At 43.7% G+C, this 20,272-nt stretch overlaps 2 protein-coding genes across 5 annotated transcripts in view; one reads left to right on the top strand and one right to left on the bottom strand.

Moving 5' to 3' along the window:
• The first annotated feature begins 1,584 nt into the window (after positions 1–1,584).
• On the top strand, positions 1,585–12,872 carry c3h1orf146 (chromosome 3 C1orf146 homolog). Its single transcript, XM_085983342.1, has 5 exons — positions 1,585–1,725; positions 7,931–8,024; positions 10,997–11,168; positions 12,252–12,330; positions 12,602–12,872. Exons 1-5 carry the CDS (start codon positions 1,684–1,686, stop codon positions 12,719–12,721), a joined length of 507 nt encoding a protein of 168 aa, XP_085839468.1. The 5' UTR covers positions 1,585–1,683; the 3' UTR covers positions 12,722–12,872.
• Positions 12,326–20,272, bottom strand: part of glmna (glomulin, FKBP associated protein a) — a 50,271-nt gene continuing 42,324 nt past the window's right edge. For 3 of the 4 annotated variants that reach the window (XM_085983340.1, XM_085983339.1, XM_085983338.1), the window contains exons 15-19: positions 18,466–18,575; positions 17,444–17,507; positions 15,802–15,928; positions 15,338–15,420; positions 14,843–15,218 (exon numbers count right to left, since the gene is read on the bottom strand). In XM_085983340.1, coding sequence (XP_085839466.1) covers positions 15,093–15,218; positions 15,338–15,420; positions 15,802–15,928; positions 17,444–17,507; positions 18,466–18,575 — 510 coding nt within the window. In that variant the 3' untranslated portion in view covers positions 14,843–15,092. Of the gene's footprint in view, positions 12,707–14,842; positions 15,219–15,337; positions 15,421–15,801; positions 15,929–17,443; positions 17,508–18,465; positions 18,576–20,272 lie in introns of those variants that run through there. The other variant, XM_085983341.1, reaches the window with a different exon arrangement.

Here is a 20,272-nt window from a genome sequence, read left to right as displayed (position 1 = left end):
CAATGCTGCATTTCGTTTATCTTGCATTTTATATACGTGATCCAAGGCTGCTATCATCATGCCCACTCCTGTGCGCATACGAACTTTGCACTAGAGCTCCTCAACTGTTGCCTTCTAACCCATTCTGCTTTCTCTTCATTTCCTGTTATCCCACAACCTCTGCCACCCATACTCCTACTCTACCCCTCCCCATCTTCTGCAACATAACCCTCTTGGTTCTTCACCCTATTATAAAATACTGGGAGTGTTTTGCTTTTTGTTTTGTTTCCCTGTTGGTGCACCATTATTCCATTGTGAAAAAAATGGGGCATTTCAAAGTTAGAACTGAAATAGAAAAGTAAGCAGCTCTGTTACCTTTTGCATTATATTAAGGCTGGGACATGGAAATTAATATGCTTATAAAGTGCGAGTAACTTGACCTATATTGCAATGATCATTAACATCAATAGTCTTTAATTAAACGATGTTAAGAGTGAAAAGTGTATGAGGTGTAACTTATGTAGTGTGTACGTTGAGTGTTGCACTTTTAATTGCTTTCTGTTCAAACACTGATTCAGAAAAGGGAGTACAAGTTACTTACTATTAACTAATAACACTGATGCAGAAAAGGGAGGGTAAGTTACTTGCTATTAAATAACGACGCAGAAAAGGGAGGTTGCTATTAAATAACACACTGACGCAGAAAAGGGAGGGCAAGTTACTTGCTATTAAATGACACACGGATGCAGAAAAGGGAGGGCAAGTTACTTGTTATTAAATAACACACTGACGCAGTAAAGGGAGGTTACTATTAAATAACACTGATGCAGAAAAGGGAGGGCAAGTTACTTGCTATTAAATAATAACTGATGCAGAAAAGAGAGGGCAAGTTACTTGCTATTAAATAATAACTGATGCAGAAAAGAGAGGGCAAGTTACTTGCTATTAAATAATAACTGATGCAGAAAAGGGAGGGCAAGTTACTTGCTATTAAATGACGCACTAATGCCGAAAAGGGAGGTTACTATTAAATAACACACTGATGCAGAAAAGGGAGGGCAAGTTACTTGCTATTAAATAATAACTGATGCAGAAAAGGGAGGGCAAGTTACTTGCTATTAAATGACGCACTAATGCCGAAAAGGGAGGTTACTATTAAATAACACACTGATGCAGAAAAGGGAGGGCAAGTTACTTGCTATTAAATAATAACTGATGCAGAAAAGGGAGGAACAAGTTACTTGCTATTAAATGACGCACTAATGCAGAAAAGGGAGGGCAAGTTACTTGCTATTAAATAACACACTGACGCAGTAAAGGGAGGTTACTATTAAATAACACACTGCTGCAGAAAAGGGAGGGTAAATTACTTGCTATTAAATAATAACTGACGCAGAAAAGAGAGGGCAAGTTACTTGCTATTAAATAATAACTGATGCAGAAAAGAGAGGGCAAGTTACTTGCTATTAAATGACGCACTGATGCAGAAAAGGGAGGGCAAGTTACTTGCTAAATAATAACTGATGCAGAAAAGAGAGAGCAAGTTACTTGCTATTAAATGACGCACTGATGCAGAAAAGGGAGGGCAAGTTTCCTTACCCCTTGCAGCCTATGTCTGGCGCGATGACGTCAACGGACCGCGGGTGGAAGAATGAAAAGGGCGCGCGCGTTCCGTGACGTCACAGAAGGAGCGTGGCGGGTGTCATGGCGACGGGCGGGCCGGTGATCGTTAGCAGCGTCCTGCAGGTGGGCGGCGCCGGCGGAGAGCGGGCCTGGCAGCTGCTGGGCATCAGCAGGCGCTCCGAGCTATCATCGTTCACGTTGCTGTAGGCCAGTTTCCGCTGTTTTACAGGGAGCTGTAGTATTGCTGCAAAAAAGATCTAACCGGCTCCTGGCATTGGTCTTGTCTGATGGAGCTGGGCTGCCTTGCCGCTGGGTGAGGGTTTTCAGCTGTGGTGCTGCAGACTGGCCAGCAATGGGAGCTAATCACCTCTCTTAACTGACTGCATTGCTATGCAAGTGGGGGCTATTGTCGTCCACAGCTCTAATAACAAGACTGGGCCATTAAACACACTTTTTGAGTCTGCATATCAAAGAAAAACTGATCTACTGAGTAAATCTGTTTCTGGATGTAAACCTCAATGTAAAATTTAAAGGAGGTTTTCTGCTGTTAGGTTAATTCTTTACAGAGTGTTACAGTTAAGGTTTTTTTCAAGCAACACCCTTTGTTGTGTGAATAGCTTGATAATTTCCATATGTCGACTGAGGCCCTCCTGTGCCGCGTCCTTATGCGCTGCCATATTTGCATTGGCAGAGAACTGGTCGAACAATTTCAATCATGTTAAATTGGTTACTGTGCCATATATAGGATGCCCACTCCATCCCCTGTTAATTCAGCTAAAGAAAAACAATTACAATATTAGACCACTTTATACAGGCTAATCTGTTTTAGATTCATTTACAAACAAAATGATAACACAGAAACAAAATCACGGTGAAAATACCAAATAGTACAGTACTTGTGAGAAAATTGGAATTAGTCTACAAGGCAAAGCTACCTTTTTCAGTTTCCTGTAAGGTAACGTATGTTTTGGATGAACAAACTGACCCATCTTATTCCTTTCCACTCGGTCCACAGTATTGAAATGTAGCTTTCAGCATAAGATGGAACTAAGTAAATTTAATACAGGTCTTCACAACAATGGATTTTTGCTGGACTCAATCATGTAGTTTCTGTTGTGTATGTACCTTTAAGAGAAGAACTGATTCTATACTGCAGTACCGGCAGTGACCACCCCTGTATATAAAGCCATAGCAGGCTTCTGTACTTCAGTCTTAAGATACCTGTTATTATTGTTCTCCTGCAGTCCGTGTATTATTGATACTCGGACACTACATTGGCGACGAACAGGTTCAAACTCACCTGCAGTACTGCATCACCTCATGGGGATCTTTCCCTGAGAAGAAGCTTCTTGGAAGTCGCAGTCAGAGCAACGGGCGTTGACCGCGGGCAACCGCCCAAGGATCCATCGGAGTTCGGAGAGTTGCAGGAGAGGCTGTGGAGAGCTGGGCTTGGCTCCCCAGTCAAGGTGTTCCAGCAAATCGTGCTGGTAGCAGGTAGTGCGCTGACCCTTCCGGACTGCGGCGGGCTCGCGCTCGATCGAGTGGCTCTGCAAAGGGGCCATGCAGCGTCGTCGGGAGGAAAAGAGAGAGAAAGAGGGTGGAGCGCACAGGACGCGGTCGGTGCTCAAGAACCGGGCAGTGTAGCGAAAATAAAACAAGGGGAAGGAAAAGTGAGACGCGCCGAAGCCGCGGGTCGCCGCCATTACCCTGCAGAACGCTAGGAGCAGCGTGGCAGCAAGGGGAAGAAGGAAAAGCGTGGGAGGCGCCATTTTATTCCATTGGGGAAGAAGGAAAAGCGCGGGAGGCGCCATTTTAATCCATTGGGGAAGAAGAAAAAGCACGGGAGGCGCCATTTTAAATCACCCAAGATGCCAAAAAGTGGCAGTATCACTGCTTTCGACAACGAGGTAGAAGACTGGACCACGTATGTGGAAAGAATTGAGGTGTACTGCAAGGCAAATGAGGTGGCCGATGGAAAGAAGGCGTCGGTCTTATTAAATTTGATGGGCGCGAGAACGTACGGCCTATTGCGGAATTTAATTACCCCAGCTAAACCAATGGAGAAAAGTTTTGAAGAGATTGTTAATATCTTACAGGAACACCTAAACCCTACACCGCTGCTGATAGCAGAAAGATTCAAGTTCCATAAAAGAAACCAGCACAAAGACGAGAGCAATGCTGACTATCTTACGGAACTACGCAAGTTATCAAAGCACTGCCAGTTCGGAGCAGGACTGGCAGACACCTTCCGGGATCAGTTTGTCTGCGGGTTCCAGAGTGAAGGAACCCAGAAACGACTACTTTCGGAAAAGGACCTGACGCTAGAACAGGCTTTCAGCGTGGCAGTATCCTACGAAGCAGCAGCACGGGGAGCTGCGGAAATACAACAGAAACCACAAGAATACAGCGCTAATGAAATGGTGTATGGAACAGAAAAGTGCTATCGCTGTGGCAGAACAACCCATGATCAGAAGGACTGCTGGTTTAAGGACAAAGTATGCAGGCAATGTGGGAAAATTGGACACATAGCAAGAGTCTGCAGGTCGGGAAAGAAAACCAACACTACAAGAACTACTAAGGAAAAGTACAAGAAAGTAAAGAAATTGACAGACAGTAGTTCGGAAGATCAGGAGAGTGATAATGACTCCGGGAGCAGGAGACTAAGTTGTCTAAAGTTACACAACGTGATCGCAAAGGAGGATCACCGAACCATTTGGGTCACCCTCATGATAGCAGGGTCCCCAGTAAAGATGGAATTGGACACAGGATCAGCCCTAACTGTCATGAATCGACGAGGCTATGAGCGGCTATTCTCACACATACCCTTGAAGGACACGTCCATTGTATTGAAGACATACACGGGGCAAAAAGTCTACCCCAGAGGAAAAATAAGGGTGCCAGTTAAGTACAACGGCAAGGAAACACAGAAACTGTATCTATATATACTACAAGATGGAGGACCACCATTATTGGGACGTGAATGGATCCAAAAAATACAATTGGATTGGCATTCCATGCAGGCGCTAACTGTGACTGACAAAAAGGATGATGACGTCACACCTGGACGACTGTCAAAAATTCTAACTGGCGCAAAAGAGGTGTTTCAACAAGGACTTGGGACTCTAAAAGGAGTAACGGCAACGATAAAAATCGAAGGTGACGCAAACCCAAAATTTTTTAACGCCAGACCGGTACCTTATGCAATCCGCCCAGCCGTTGAAGCAGAGCTGGAGAGTTTGGAGCGTTTGGGTGTGCTGTCCAAGGTGGACTGGAGCGAGTGGGCCACACCCATCATTCCTGTAATGAAGAAATCATTGAGCAGCACACCTGGGGAGCCGAAGAAGGTTCGCATCTGTGGGGACTTCAAGGTAACTGTGAACCCAGTCCTGCACACAGTACAATATCCACTTCCACGGATAGAAGATATTTTCACCTCACTATCTGGAGGGAAACGCTTTACAAAGATTGATCTGGCCCAAGCGTATCTACAAATGGAGGTGGAAGAAGCATCTAGGAAATACCTCACGATAAACACTCACAAAGGCCTTTACCAGTACAATCGACTGGTATTCGGGGTAGCATCAGCCCCGGCTATTTGGCAGAGGGCGATGGAACAAGTCCTGCAAGGGATCTCAGAGACCCAGTGTTATTTGGACGACATCCTGGTTACGGGCGAAAATGACAGTGAACACCTTGCCAACCTGGAGCAGGTGCTCACTAGATTACAGGAATATGGGCTACGAGCCAACCTCCCCAAATGCGAGTTCTTCAGGAGACAAATCTCGTATTGTGGCCACATGATTGATGAGGAAGGGTTGCATAAGTTGCCGGACAAGATTGAGGCTATAGTCAAGGCTCCAGCACCGGAAAATGTGACGCAACTGAGGTCGTTCCTCGGGTTGGTGAACTACTACCATAAGTTCTTGCCGAATTTATCTACAATTCTGCACCCACTGAATGCCCTGCTGCAAACTGGAGTAACATGGAAATGGAGTGATGAGTGTAAGCGTGTCTTTCAGAAATGTAAATGCCTAATCACTTCAAAAGAAGTATTGGCCCACTACAATCCAACACTACCGATTCGGTTAGCATGTGATGCGTCTCCCTACGGCATCGGAGCGGTGCCGTCACACAAATTCCTTGACGGTTCAGAGGCCAATAGCCTTTGCGTCATGCTCGTTAACCTCAGCCGAGCGTAACTACACCCAGATTGACAGGGAGGCCCTCAGCCTGGTGTGGGGGGTGAAGAAGTTCAATCACTATCTGCACGGGCAGAAATTCACCCTACTGACTGATCATCAGCCCCTGGTCTCCATTTTTAACCCAAAGAAGGGCGTTCCGGTGATGACAGCGCAACGGCTGCAAAGATGGTCACTTTTTCTAGGGGCACATCAGTACGACATAGAGTACAAGGGTACGAAACAGCATGGAAACGCTGATGGGCTGTCGCGCCTACCGTTGCCTACGGTAGAGGAAGCACCTGCAGTGGACCCTGTTGAGATATTCCATGTGACCATAGTCGAATGTCTACCTGTTACAAACTCAAGTATAGAGAAGGAAACCCGAAATGACCCGACCCACTCTCGGGTCTATGATTGGACGGTGAAGGGATGGCCAGCACATGGCGACTCACTGTTGCCAGCATTCTCGCCAAGGAGAGAACAGCTGTCAGTGTGCCGGGGGACCTTGATGTGTGGATCCCGAGTGCTAATTCCACCCAAGTTGAGAGATAGAGTGCTCATTGAGCACTCTATGAGGGTCATCTGGGAGGGGTGAAAATGAAGAGCCTAGCCAGGGTGTTTGTGTGGTGGCCGGGAATCGATAAAGAAATCGAGGATATGACCAAGAGATGCACAGGATGCCAGAAGGTCCAAAACGCTCCACCACAGGCCCCGCTACATCCACGGGAGTGGCCCTCATCTCCATGGCAACGGGTACACATTGATTTTGCTGGTCCATTTATGGACTCAATGTTCCTAATTGCCGTGGACGCCCATTCGAAATGGCCAGAGGTCATCAAAATGTCCTCCACCACCACGGAGAAAACTATTGCAGTCCTATGGACCATCTTCGCCAGGAATGGCTTGCCAGAACAGATTTGCTCCGACAATGGGCCACAGTTTGTGTCCAAGGATTTCCGGAGGTTTCTGAGGAATAATGGGGTGAAACATTACACATCTGCCCCATATCATCCAGCCACAAATGGATTGGCTGAGAGGTTTGTTCAGACCTTTAAAAAGGCAATAAAGGCGATGTATAACGACGACATACCACTACAACACAAGGTGGATAATTTCTTGTTTGCTTACCGGAATGCGACATATGCAGTCACCAACCAAGCTCCAGCCATAATGTTCTTCAACCGAAGGCTAAGATGTCGCCTGGATTTGCTCAAACCAAACATAAGATGAGATGTTGAGGATAAGCAATTCCAGCACATCAATGAGAAGCCAACCAGGAGCTTCAAGATAGGGCAACCAGTCTTGGCCCGCGACTACCGAACAGAAAAATGGCAGCCAGGAACGATAGGCACACAGCAGGGACCACTAATGTACACAGTGGACGTTGGAGAGAGCATTGTGAGACGCTATGCTGACCAGATTCTAGAGTCACAGGAAGAAGCCAAACCCATATCACGAGCATGCGCACCTGGTAATAAACCCGAAGTACAGATTGCATCTACCTCAGAAGCAGTAGTATTGGAAGCTGACGAACCAACCAATGACAATGAGCCAGAATCGACTCCGCCGCAAGAACAGGATACTCGAGAAAGGCGCTATCCAGTCAGGATTAGGAAGCCTCCTCAAAGACTGAACTTATAAATGATTATTTCAGTTGATGTATATAGTACAGAGAAAATTGTAATTGTAATTAGTTATTATTTAGTTGTTAAATGAATGTTATGTACTGTTTATCTAAAAGGGGAGGAATTGTTGTGTATGTACCTTTAAGAGAACTGATTCTATTCTGCAGTACCGGCAGTGACCACCCCTGTATATAAAACCATAGCAGGCTTCTGTACTTCAGTCTTAAAATACCCTCTGTTCAGTAAATACCTGTTATTATTGTTCTCCTGCAGTCCGTGTATTATTGATACTCGGACACTACAGTTTCCTGCACATTTTTAGTTAATTGCATAATGCTAACCAAATTATTTATAGATTCTGAAATTATTTCGCACTCATAACAGCAAACTTAAAAATATTGTTAATGTTTAAATTTGGAATATTCATTCATATTTAGTTATTCCATGAGCAACTAGGTGGATTATTTTGTTTTTCATTCTCACTGGTAAATGCAGTATTTTGCTTTTCACTTTTTATTCCAGCATCATGAAGCTATTTCGTCATTGTCCAGTCAGCACCAGCGAATTAGGTTCTCTAACTCTGTGGTAACTGGATCAATCATTTTCCCACTTTCTGGTACAATTCATTAAACTATTAGTTTATTGTACAATAGTTCTGGTTCTACAACAAATATGTTAGCAACTTCTGTTAGAAAATACAATATCCACATTCCATTGTGGTGTAGTGTTTGTTACATGGTGTAATAGTCTCACAACTAGAACTATTTTTTCCCTATTGCTGTGATTTTGCCATATTCATCCACTTTACAACAATGTGCAGCTTCCTGCAATTAACTGAAATGGCAGGCGTGTCTTTAATTCCCCTTGTATGGATTATGGTACAGCTCATTCTCTTTCCTGCAGTCCATACTATTAGCTGTAAATTTTAATACCTAATGCATGTGAATAAAAATGGCATTTTTTGATTTCCTGATCAAATCTATCAATTATTGGCAGTATCTAATATTCAAAATAATGTACAATGCAAAATAAAATATCCGTAAATAAAAGATTATTGGAGCTGAGCAGGAATACTTTAATAAACTTGCAGAATAGGCGTGTATTTGGCAAATTAATTTCAATATAGCTAAGTGTGAGGTGGTAGGAAGAATAAGGAGGCCACATACTGCTTAGTTAATAAGAGTCTGAATGGAATAGTGGAGGAAAGGGATATAGAGATACAGATATCCATTCGGGAATTCAGGAAAAACTTCTTTACCCAAAGAGTGGGAAAAATGTGGAACTTCCTACATGGAGTAGTTGAGGCAAATAGCATAGATGCATTTAAGGGGAAGCTAGAGAAGCACATGAGGGAGAAAGGAGTAGAAGGATATGGTGTTAGGGTTAGATGAAGGAGGGTGGGAGGAGGCTCGTGTGGAACATAAACTCCAGCATAGACCAGTTGGGCTGAATGACCTGTTTCTGTGCTGTACACAATGTAACTCGATGTACTGACTTTTATCACATAGTGGCTAGTGCGGAGCATTCTGCAACCTGTATGTGTGATGCATGAAATCTAAACTGTAGTTCACCTTGGAGTGTTCCAACGCCAAGGACATATGCATTGGAGCTTTCTTCGGGTTCATGTATGACCTACTACTGTGTGCAGATATACATAGGGCTACATGCATGCAATTGATCAACAGCCTGGATTTAGGGAATCCTGCTCTTTGGAAGAATCCTAGGACATTTTTCTGCTGTTGTCTTTTACCCAGAATGAATGTGATGTATTGCTTTCTCTTGCACCAAAGTATCAGTCACCTGCTGAGTGCGCCTGTGCATTGCAGACTGATCAGTATTGTTAATGTTCCCACTGCCAACCTGGAACGAGTCCAAGACAAAAAGTTTCAGGGCTACAATGACCTTCACAGTCACTGGCGGACCATGCCTCTGGAGGCGATCTTGAAGCAGGTGGCAAAAATCTGACACCACCTTCCTGCTGAAGTTCAGTCAAATCCAAATAATTGCACTGTGGCTGATAGGTACAATCGGCAGGGTACTGGTGGGTGGGAGCTCACCAGCAACATAGCTTTGCTTCCCTAGAACCCTTGCACTCCTTCTCATCCTCTGTTCTTCCTCCAAATAGCACGTATACATGGGGATTTTCAAAGGGACCCCTATTCTGTGAAGGAGTGCAATGGGAGAAGCAAAAAGTAACCCCAAAGAAGCCATGTAATGTTCCTTGATCCACAAAGTTCACCAGAAATGCAGACCGTCACTCATGACTTGCCAAAATGTAATTTAAATATCACTTGCTAGTTGCTGGCTGCTACTTTAACCAACAAGGATCAGGCCAACAACTGAGTGCAAATTTTCTGGCATCAATAAGAACTAACGTGCTATGGCCAAACAATAGCATAATTACATAATCGCTGCGGCTTCATTTTATAATGATGATGCTCCCTCCGCCTGCCTGCCAGAAATGCACAAGAGTTATGGGTGTCCGTGCCCCTTTTCTGCCCTCAGGATCTGGCACACACGGAACGTTATGGACCCAAATCTTGGCCTCGATATATTTTATTCTAAGAAACTGTCCAGTCAGAAGAGCAGGAGGGATGAGCTGTAACTTTCTCCCGTTAAATACTGGGAAGATGAAAGTCATCGGTCCCCACCATAATCTCCGTGCCTTCGCCACTGAATCCATCCCTCTCCCTTACCCAGACTGTTCACAAACAAGTCCTGTTTGACCCTGACCTGAGCCTCTGACTCCATAACCTCTCCAGCACAGACTGTCTAGTTTCATCTCCGTAACATTGTCTGCTTCTGTCCCTGCCTCAGCCCACCTTCCAGCCTCCACTGCTGTCTTTCTTATCAACAGATCTGATTACTCCAATACTGTCCTGGCTGGCCTCTCATAGTTCACCTTCCATAAACTTCAGTTTATCCTAAACTACTGTCCATATCCTACCCTGCACCAATTCCCATTCACCCATCACACCCGCCCTCACTGACCTGCATTGGCTCCTGGTCCCTGGTCGTTTCTGCCTCGAGCACTAACCCTGGAAGGGAATTCCACAGCCTCACAGCATCTGTTGCAAGATAAAACATTCCTGTCTTTGTGGAACTCAAGATTACAACCAATGCTCCGTATGTTTTTGAGAAACAACTGAAAAGAGCAGCCTTACTAGTCACTCCCTTCTCTATCCACTTCTACAACTTGCAAAGCCATCTTGGACATTCTTTCATGCGATAAGTACTATTTAAGTTCAATTGTGAGGGAAGATCATGTTTATTGCTGATGAAATCAAAAATGGTCAGCCACCCTTCTGATTTTCAGGGTTGTAACTATGGCACATGGTGTATAACCAAATACAAAATAAATATTTAGAATCATTCTACATTGATATTACTCCGCTGATGTTACTTCTGTTTAACAAGAAAAATAGAAATTCAAGTAAATAGTCCATAAGCATTGTTCAATTCTTCTTCTTCACAATGATTTACTAGGTTCTTGCAAAACATTTCCCATGATTTACTAAGATTTTTTTTCTATTTTTGGAAACACTGGGGTTTTGTGTTATTAAGTAACTATATTTGTAATTTTCTCAGGTGTTGCCTTTATTATAGTGGAGATTCAAGATTTCTGCGACAATTCTGCAGAAACAAAGCTGATCGAGCGGATTGAGCAGTTTGTCCGTATTCATCGAAACAGTTTCCTGCTTTTGGCTGCTGCCCTCTATGGTCCCAAAGAATGGGAAATACTATTTAAAATTCAGCAAAGGTACTTCATGTGGAATTGAGCAGCCATATTTAAAAATTGTACTAGTTACATATGAACTAAAAGTTAGTTATTCAAAATCTAGTGAATTTTTCTGAAGACCAAGTAAGATGTTCCAGCAAAAAAAGCTCACTCTGAACAGTTATTGCTGTTATTAAGGATTCATATTTTCAGCATTAATTTAAATCCAAAAGCTTTGTAGACAGCAGTATATTGCTCTGAAGCTAGTTGATATTCAGAAAACCTTACAGAACAAGAGCAGTGCAATAAATTGCAAAAATTAAAAGGAGTTTCAGACAACTGAAAGTGAAAACTGTTGGTCCACAGGATGTTATTTTTTCCCCCTTCCTTTTTATTATTCAAGTCTCCATGTACCACACTGTTCCCCCCCCCCCCCTCCCCGTCCTTTCCAGTGAACTCAGCACATCTGACATTAGGAATTTGGCATGTACCTGAAATAGAAGGCACATCTTAATACTCCATGCCACCATGTGGTAGATTTTTGCCTGTAGCCCAAGTGTTGAGCATCAACTGGGAGGAGCGCAGAGGAGACAATCTGGCAGTGGGGGTGGAGATTACTTTTGAAGTGCAGTCACTATTACTGTATGTAGGAAAACAAGATAACCAATTTGCGCATAAGTTCCTGCAAACAGTAAATGAAAGACCGACCAGATAATCGGTTTCTGGTGGTACTGGTTACGGGTAGAAGGTTGACCAGGGTCTGCTCTTCCAATAGTATGTGATCTTTTATATTCACTTGAGCAGGCAGATAGGGCCTGTTTAACATCTCAACCAAAAGATGCACTTCCAATAATGCAGATATTCCACATTACTGCACTGAAGTGTCAGCCTAGATGCGGTCAAGTCTGTAAAGAGACTGAGCATGCTACCAACCGAGCCAAGCTGACACTGTTATAGTACTATACTGCTCAAGAGAAAAAGGCTAGTTGATAAGAACAACTTGTTCAAGACATTAATACAAAAACTAAACTGTTGCTGCAAGTAACTAACTTTGTATTCCATCTCCTTTGTTTCACTTGGGGCAATCATAATTAGCTATGGTATTTCAATTTTTTTTTCTTGCAGATTTCTAGGTAATAATCTGAGAATCATACCCGTACACAATGCTGGTGATATGGTCAAGAGTATGCTCACTATAGCCAAGGTAAGTATACCTCGTAACATCCAAGATTTCACAAAACTTTTGAGTATTGCATGTTGATGATCTTACACATGAACAAATATAAGGCAGCTATGGTATAGTACTTTTACTCAGGAATGTAGTTATTAGCACATTGATTTAGTAACATTAAGAATGGAGTTTTTAATTTCTATAAATATCTGCTAAGTATTTACTGATGAGAACATCTACAGTAATGTTGGTCATATTATGTTACATAAATGGTCAATGATTCAAATACTTATTCCTTACGAAGGTTACATGTAAACCACACGTGGACAGTGTTCGTGATCGCATCGCCATGATCCGAGCTCAGATTATAGAACGTAGTCCTGTCTGGGAGATGCTTCACAAGCGGCGGCTAAATGATGCATAAAGTGAACAACTATGAAGAAGGTGTTATTGGCGCATAATGCTTTGTGCTGTATAAAACTATTTCTAGTGAAATAACTTTTGTTCATTTCCTAAATGTGTTTGTGACTAACATGCTGATTTGTTAAAGGTGGAAATAAAATGTATTTGTTGTAGCAATTTTTTTAATACTAAATCTTTTAAACACTGCTTCTTTTAGTGGTTCATAATACTCTCGCACCAGCTGAAACATATCCATTTAAAAACTTAGTATACAGGTGATAATTTTCTCATTTATTTACAATGTAGAATCTAACAACTGGTCAACCATATTTGTAACCTAGTGTAACTTTTAATAGATGGTGATCCATTTGTCATTTATCTTCATCCTGTACTATCCAAGGTACAATATGTGGACAAATTTGTCATTGACCTGCATACAGGAGTATCCCAGGTACAATATTTAAAAGTTGAAAATATGTGTGGTAGTACTGAAAAACCAACATGCTGTACTATAGCAGTGGAGGAATGCAAGGTGAATTTCCCCAGACTCATGGAGTGTGAACACCAGCACAAACTAGTTGGGACAAATGGCCTGTTTCTGCGCTGTATAATCTATGTATTAATTTCCAGAAACAAGCTGGTGTTATGCGTCCCTTGATGGGCAAGGTGGCACTGGCAGGAATCACAGAGCGAGCCATCTCCATCACCAGGAGAGGAAAGTAAACGACATTCAGAAATTCAAATGAATAACATAATGTGGTTATGTTCTCCAGCATACTACTATACCAAAGCACTGACCACTGTATGCTAAGTGCATGTAATTGAAACAGAAAATGCTGGATAGGTCAATAGTTATCTAAAAGACACAGATAGATAAGTTAAAGTTTGGAGAAGCATAATCCTTTATCTGATGCTATTCGACCTATTGTGCCTGTTCTATTTTTTGACCTCAGACTGCCAGCTTTCACTGCCTTTCGCTTTATCTCTACTCTGGTAGGAGACATGTCTTTTTCTGGTCATTATTTCCTCGCCAACAAGTTACCAATTTTCGGTCCGAGGAAAGAGCTCACATCCCTCACCTCTTAGCGACCAATGCTGCACGCAGCTCAAGGATGCACCTACTAACGTGACAAGCGGGAAGAAGATGAGACCAGTTCACCCCAGAAATTTTTCCCATAAGTGAAATTTTAGTTGAAATATTAGGGAGGAGGAACTTTCCCATAAGAAAACAAGAAATCCTGGGGCACTCTTCCACATCTTCACGTAGTTAGATTAAAAGGCAACGTTGTTATATGGTTGACAGCTAACAATCTGCAATGTGGCACCTGGGCAGAGGTAAAGAGATTTTTTTTTGGGTGAAGACAGCACTCCCATCTTTAAAAAAAATATTTATTCCTCCTATTTCCAACTGGATCTCCAGGTGAAAACTTAAAAGGGGAGGGGGAGCGGGGGTGGAATCGCCTCCCAGCCTTTCCTCAGTGTTGCTTTAGAAGGTGTAAAGTAACTTTTTCTTCTCCGATGCAAGTTGTTTGGCTTCTACTCAGAACTTCTCCACACCGTGGCAATGATCAGGAATTCAGCATCGTAGAATATTACTGGCACAAACCCATAGCCCACCGCTACACAACCAGCACACTACAGAACCACTAGCTTACCTGGTATATGAAGAACTAGGTAGTTAGTAGTATGGTTCTTATGAACTGTAGACCTGATGTTACTCAGTGTATTCTGTACACAATATGAATTACCAAAACTTTATGTATTGGGTCTACAACCTGTTGGTCTTTATTAACTGGTGAATTAAAATGCAATGTCAGGAACATGTAATAACAGTGATGTTCTCAGTTTTATGATATTCAGTTACCTAAATAATTGCTGAGTTCTATTTCAGTTATAGAATATATATTTTCTTAGTGTAGTTTAAAGTAAACTCAACAGGATAATAGGAAAGATATTTTTCTCTCCTGTCTCTACCACTTTGGTAGGGTAGCACCACATTGCATACCTACCAAAAAGGATTTTTTAAAAGTTCAGTGTGGCTCTTTTGTTCACGATCATCGTCATGTTACCACGGACTCTTAACTACCTGCAAGTGTGCGCTGCTATAATTAGAAACTTAAGCGATAACACAGTGAAGCTGAAGTTCTTTTTAAACCTTAAGTAAATCTGTATTCAGATGATACAACATCACCTCTTCTGGGTGGTCTCACTACAGAAGTTCAACTGGTGTCTTATGATGAAAATATTTGAAAGAATCCTGCAGAAAAACTGATTTGAACAAGTAGAATTAAACAATAGTGTACAAAGTGAATCCCTCCAGTAAATACAGTACAGTTTGGACTAAAAGGTCAGAAGTTATATTTACATAATTCTCACACTGTTCCCTCGTAAAACTACGAAGCTCCGTTGGCCACATTTTTATCCTCTGCTCTGGATTTCATTTTTGGCTCAATCAGCTCTTCTATTCGTGCCTGTACACTTTCCATTACGTCAAATGTGTAGATAGCTGACTGCAGAACCTGAAATGATGGCAGTTAACAGGGATGAAATAACGCAACATTATGGTTTAATAGGAGTATGAAATCCCTATTTCAAAACAGTGATGCGTGTACAAATATTCAACAAGCAAAATGCCTACCTCCAACTGCATAGCAGTAGTCATTTTTGGCAGCCTTTTACCACCAACCGTCAAGGAACACTGTGTTTCATGATCAGGGGCATCTGTAATCATTAAAGTAAAATCAAATAAATTGCCTTTCACTTCCCTGCACAGTTGTTTGTTTCCACAAAATCCTCCTTTGTTAGAAAAGGTGGAATGAGCCAAACTATACTTTGTTACAATTTGTAATTGGTCAAAAAGGATGGAATTCCACTCAATGCTTAACACAGGACCAGAGTTTTCTGTAGAACCAGCAAATCGGCTGATCTTGCCAAGTTGGGAGTGCGCTTCTCTGTGCTATTTGTGGGAATATCAAATGGGATAGTTGAGAGGTGTATGATCTCTAATTCAAGCTAATAAGTGGCAGATATGAGGCACATTTGTTATGGCAGTAGAGTTAATGTCAGTGGTGTGTAGAGACTGAAATAGTTTGAAGAACAAACCTTTGATTCTCCGGTTCTCTCTTTTGGTTCTGATCTCTGCTTCATAATGAGACTTAGACATATTCAAACCAGTGCGCAGTGGCTTCAGGAAGCTTTCAATCCAGAAAAGATCAGTCCATAATCCAGTCTGTAAAAGATTAAAAATGAATAACTTTTTTTTGGCAGAATCAAGAATTTCATCCAGTTATGGAGACAGAGTTATAAATTCACTCTTTATAAAATGTTGATTCCTTTCATTTTTAAATACTACAGCCTAGAAATTCTGGTTAGCAACTGCATTGCTGCAAGTTCAGCGAGGCAGGACTGCCACCCGTCAATCTATCCCGGCAATGACAATGTCCCAAATCCTAGGGTCATTTGCATAAAAGGTGTGGGCAACCATGTCATTTATGGCACCTCCTCGGCATTCACCCCGCAGAGGCACTGGAATTTTGGAGTGGCACCTTGCTACGTTGATTTACTGCTTTCCTAATAGCATTTTCCACTGGGAAATGGCTCTGTGGGCCCCGCTTACGGCACTTGTACAGCATCATACAGGCATACGTTATGCAGAATTTTTGTTAGGTAAGGGTATCAAGAGATATGGAGCTAAGGCGAGTAAATGGAGTTGAGGTACAGATCAGCCATGATCTAATTGAATGGCACAGCCAGCTTGAGGGGCTGAATGGCCTCCTCCTGTTCCTACTTTCCACTGGCTGTATGCTGGGAGAACTGGTGGGATTTTTGACGGAGACGATCATCTCACCAGCCCCGCCCCCAACTACAATGCCATGACTGAGGGGGGGGGGGGGGGGGGTCAGGTGGGCAGAAGTGCCCACCCTTCCACTCAGGATTTGGAAGATGGCCTGAAAGCATTGGATACACAAGAAAATGGGCTCAACCCCAAATTCTTCCCCCCTTCCAACCCCCCCTCCGCCCGCTTAGATTGGGTCTCCCGTGACTATGTTTACAGCGAGTCAGATGATACACAGTTTTATGTGCATCATATTAATTACCTTGTATTGTACCATGTATTGCACAATGTATTATTTTGCTGCAGTTCAGCTTGTCCCTTAAAAGCTACAAAATCTAATTGTTGTTTGGTCAGGGAACATTGTAGACTGGAAAGTACGGGCTAGATATTAACTCCCCCACAACAGGCTGGGGGGGAGGGTATTTAAAAAAATCCACAAAAAAAAATCGGGGAACGTGTCCCCTATGCGCCTGCTGCCAGTTTTCTCGTTTTGGAGAGGCAGGACACTTCATTATCATATTTAAACCAGGCTCCCACAGTGCAGTTGGGAGCCTGATTTAAATTTAACAGCTGCCAGCCAGGGAAACCCAGCAGCTAAATGGTGACAGGAGCATTCGGCTCCAGAAGGCAAGTGCTTTTTTAGAGCACTCCTTGTGGGCTAGGAGGAGCAGGAGTGCTTCCCCCAGGCCCTTCAACCAAACTGTCGAACTCCCTTCTGCCGACTGTGCCCTCTCCTTGCTGCCTCAATCGGTGACTGCCCCCCCCCCTCCCCCCCACAGCTCCAATCCCAAGCCCTGATCTTTTCTCCCAATTGCCATGCAGGTCAGAAGCACTCTGCATTAAAATTAAGTAAAATCATGTACAAAAATTGCATAAATACACAACCTTTTCCTTTACCAAAATACTTACTTGATTCTCCCATTCATTATCCCTGATCACAAGGTACCTTAGAAGATTCAGTGATGCCATAATCCTAATACAAAAAGGGACAAAAACTGAAATGCTTTGCTCGTCATTTCCACAGTTTTAAAATCTTTACTTCAGTTGGCAATCAAGGTGTTGCTTCTTTATTATCTTAAAAGAACTAAAGAGATTACATTCTTATACTACCTACTTGAAAATCAAAGAGATGAGCTCTTCCGATGGCTCAACATGTTTTCAGTAAGTAGGTAAGTCATAAAAATCAGTACAGTTCCTGGTCTGATCCCTGGTATGGGACAAGTTAACTGGTCATAGTCAGAGCTATGATAGGGGCACAACAATGGGTTTCAGTATCCCTGGATTACAAATGGGAAAAATCAGCCAGGATCCCTGCTCCTGCTCGTTTTGTGACTCCTGTTGGAAGTACACATTATGAGGATAGGATTAAGCTTTGCTTGGATAGCTCCCCCAAGACGATAAAGAATAGCCCATTGACACCATCAAGGCTCAATCTTGGAGAATGGTCACTTGGGTGAGGTACAGGAGGGATTCTGGTGCCTGTGGAACCGCACACCACCAAACAGTTAAAAACAGGGTGGGGTGGGAGAAGAAGAAGAAAGAATAATAAAAGGAAATTGAGAAGTAAATAAAAAGACATTTCTTACATACGTACCAGCCCAGCGCTCAGCTTACTCTCCTTTTCTGAGGTGCCGCTGCACCATTGCCAGGTGGAGGCCAAGATGGGTAACCAAACTGCTTCCAAGTCGTGCCTGATGCAGCTGTCAACCAGGTGTTATAACAGCAGTCCTCAGTGACTCTTCCTTCTTGGAATCAAGCACCTAGTGTACACGCCAAGTCTGTTTCCTGTGACCAAGTCCAGAATGAGGACTCAGTATAGGAAATCGCAGGTTGAGCCTGTGTTTTGGCATTTGGCAAAGCACACTGATCCACTAACCAACTGCTACTGGGCTATTTGTTTACTTTACTAAATCAAATGTATTACAACTTACCGGTCTGTGTTTTGAAGCAAGTCTGTTTCTGCTCCCTCAGAAAGTGAAAGAGCTGAATGAAGAAGAGGGATCAAGTGTGGGCTGGAGAACCACACATTTTTATTGCCAGGCTAAAAGCAAAAAAAGTTTAAATTTACAAAGAAGCAGACTTTTAAAATTGGGGGGGGGGGGCGGAAACCAGGCAAATATTTATAAATCTACAGTAAGCACTGGGTTACACTTTAGCGTAACTATTAGTTGGTTAGAAAAATATGACATACCATCTGGAGCATTAAACTTAAAAGGTTAAATGGTTGGTTATACAGGAGGCTGTCATTAAGCCAAAGCAATGCAAGACTAACTTCTTCAGGTGGTCCTGCAATCAACAGCAAATCCCAGAACTGACTGATTTAGCTGCATTTACACTGTGAAACAGAGAAACTGCTTTGCAGCAATACAAAGTGTGCAGTATGAAGGTTGTATGTAAATGCACACTCCATAATGATAGAAGACTTTCATTGTCTCCATAAAAACCACAGTAAAGTTAAGAATTGTACTTAAAACTCAAAGGCCTAGAAATTCAGTAAGGCCCCGCCAGGTCTTTAGCGCCTGAAATTTAGCGCTCGCCCGGATTCCCGTAGCGCCCGCCTGAAATTCAGTTGCGGCGCCCCAAGACGGAGGCGGGCGCTATTGCAGGGTTTGGCCGCCTCGCTTGGGGCGATGAAAGTCAATTGCAGGCGTCCAGCTGCCGCTGCGGCACCCGATGCGGTGCGGCAGGCTGGGGTACTGCAGGCCTCCTCCTTCTCTTAAGGAGGAGCTGCCTGCAGCCGTGAGATCGCCGCTGGATTCCCCCGGCAAATGAGCCCGGCACCACGGAGAAGTGCCGGGCTCGCGGGAGTCAGACACCAATGCCGCGGGGGGGTGGTGCAGGAGTCCGGGGAGGGAGGTGCGGCCAGGCGGCCGCCGGGAAAGCGGCCGACCGCCCGTCCACCTTTATGCGCCGGCCTCTCGGAGCTGCAAGGCACCGCTTTTCAAACGCTGTTTGCGGCCGCCACGGGTGAGGCGGCCGCAACTGAATTTGGCGGTCGGCACGGAATCGCATTGGAGCCGGGGCGCTGCGCACACCGATGACGTCATCGGTGCCGGCGCAGCGCTACCGGCTAACGCCGATGTTAGGGACCAACTGAATTTCGGGCGCTAAAAAACTTCCGGCGCAAACCACTCTTTAGCCAATAAGTGGGCGCAAACGCGACTGAATTTCTAGGCCAAAATCCCAGGAGAGTTCAAAAGCAGCAGGAGCAGAGCGAGAGCGCCAAAACCCGGGAGAGTTCAAAAGCAGCGGGAGCAGAGCGAGAGCGCCAAAACCCGGGAGAGTTCAAAAGCAGCAGGAGCAGAGCGAGAGCGCCAAAACCCGGGAGAGCTCAAAAGCAACGAGAGCGCCAAACCCGGGAGAGTTCAAAAGCAGCGGGAGCAGAGCGAGAGTGCCAAAACCCCAGAGAGTTCAAAAGCAGCGGGAGACGCTGAGATACAAAGAAGTAAAAAGTAATCGAAGGGTGACGTCACTAGAAAGCAGGTAAGTGATTGGTTGATGAGTATTTCTCGCTTTTTTTCCCCAAACTTGAGCGTCTAAATTTAAGTGCCTTGGTGTGGATTAAAACTAATTAATTAATTGAGATGGGAGACAAGGCAATGTGTTGTTGTTGTTGCATGTGGGAGCTCGTGGACATCAATGGGGTCCAGGGCGACCATATCTGCAGCAAATGTTGGCTGCTCGAGGAACTTCAGCTCAGAGTTGATGAGCTGGAGTCCGAGCTTCAGACACTGTGAC

Source organism: Somniosus microcephalus, chromosome 3, assembly GCF_052327205.1.
Source record: "Somniosus microcephalus isolate GS21.2 chromosome 3, FLI_Smic_1.0, whole genome shotgun sequence".
NCBI lineage: Eukaryota > Metazoa > Chordata > Chondrichthyes > Squaliformes > Somniosidae > Somniosus > Somniosus microcephalus.
This window is presented reverse-complemented; position numbering and strand designations above follow the sequence as displayed.

Excerpts from the sequence above, each read along its gene's own strand:
- c3h1orf146 (XM_085983342.1), top strand. The coding sequence starts at position 1,684 with ATGGCGACGGGCGGGCCGGTGATCGTTAGCAGCGTCCTGCAG. Across the intron at positions 1,726-7,930 it reads TCGTTAGCAGCGTCCTGCAG|CATCATGAAGCTATTTCGTC; the intron begins GTGGGCGGCGCC and ends TTTTTATTCCAG. Across the intron at positions 12,331-12,601 it reads GTATGCTCACTATAGCCAAG|GTTACATGTAAACCACACGT; the intron begins GTAAGTATACCT and ends TTCCTTACGAAG.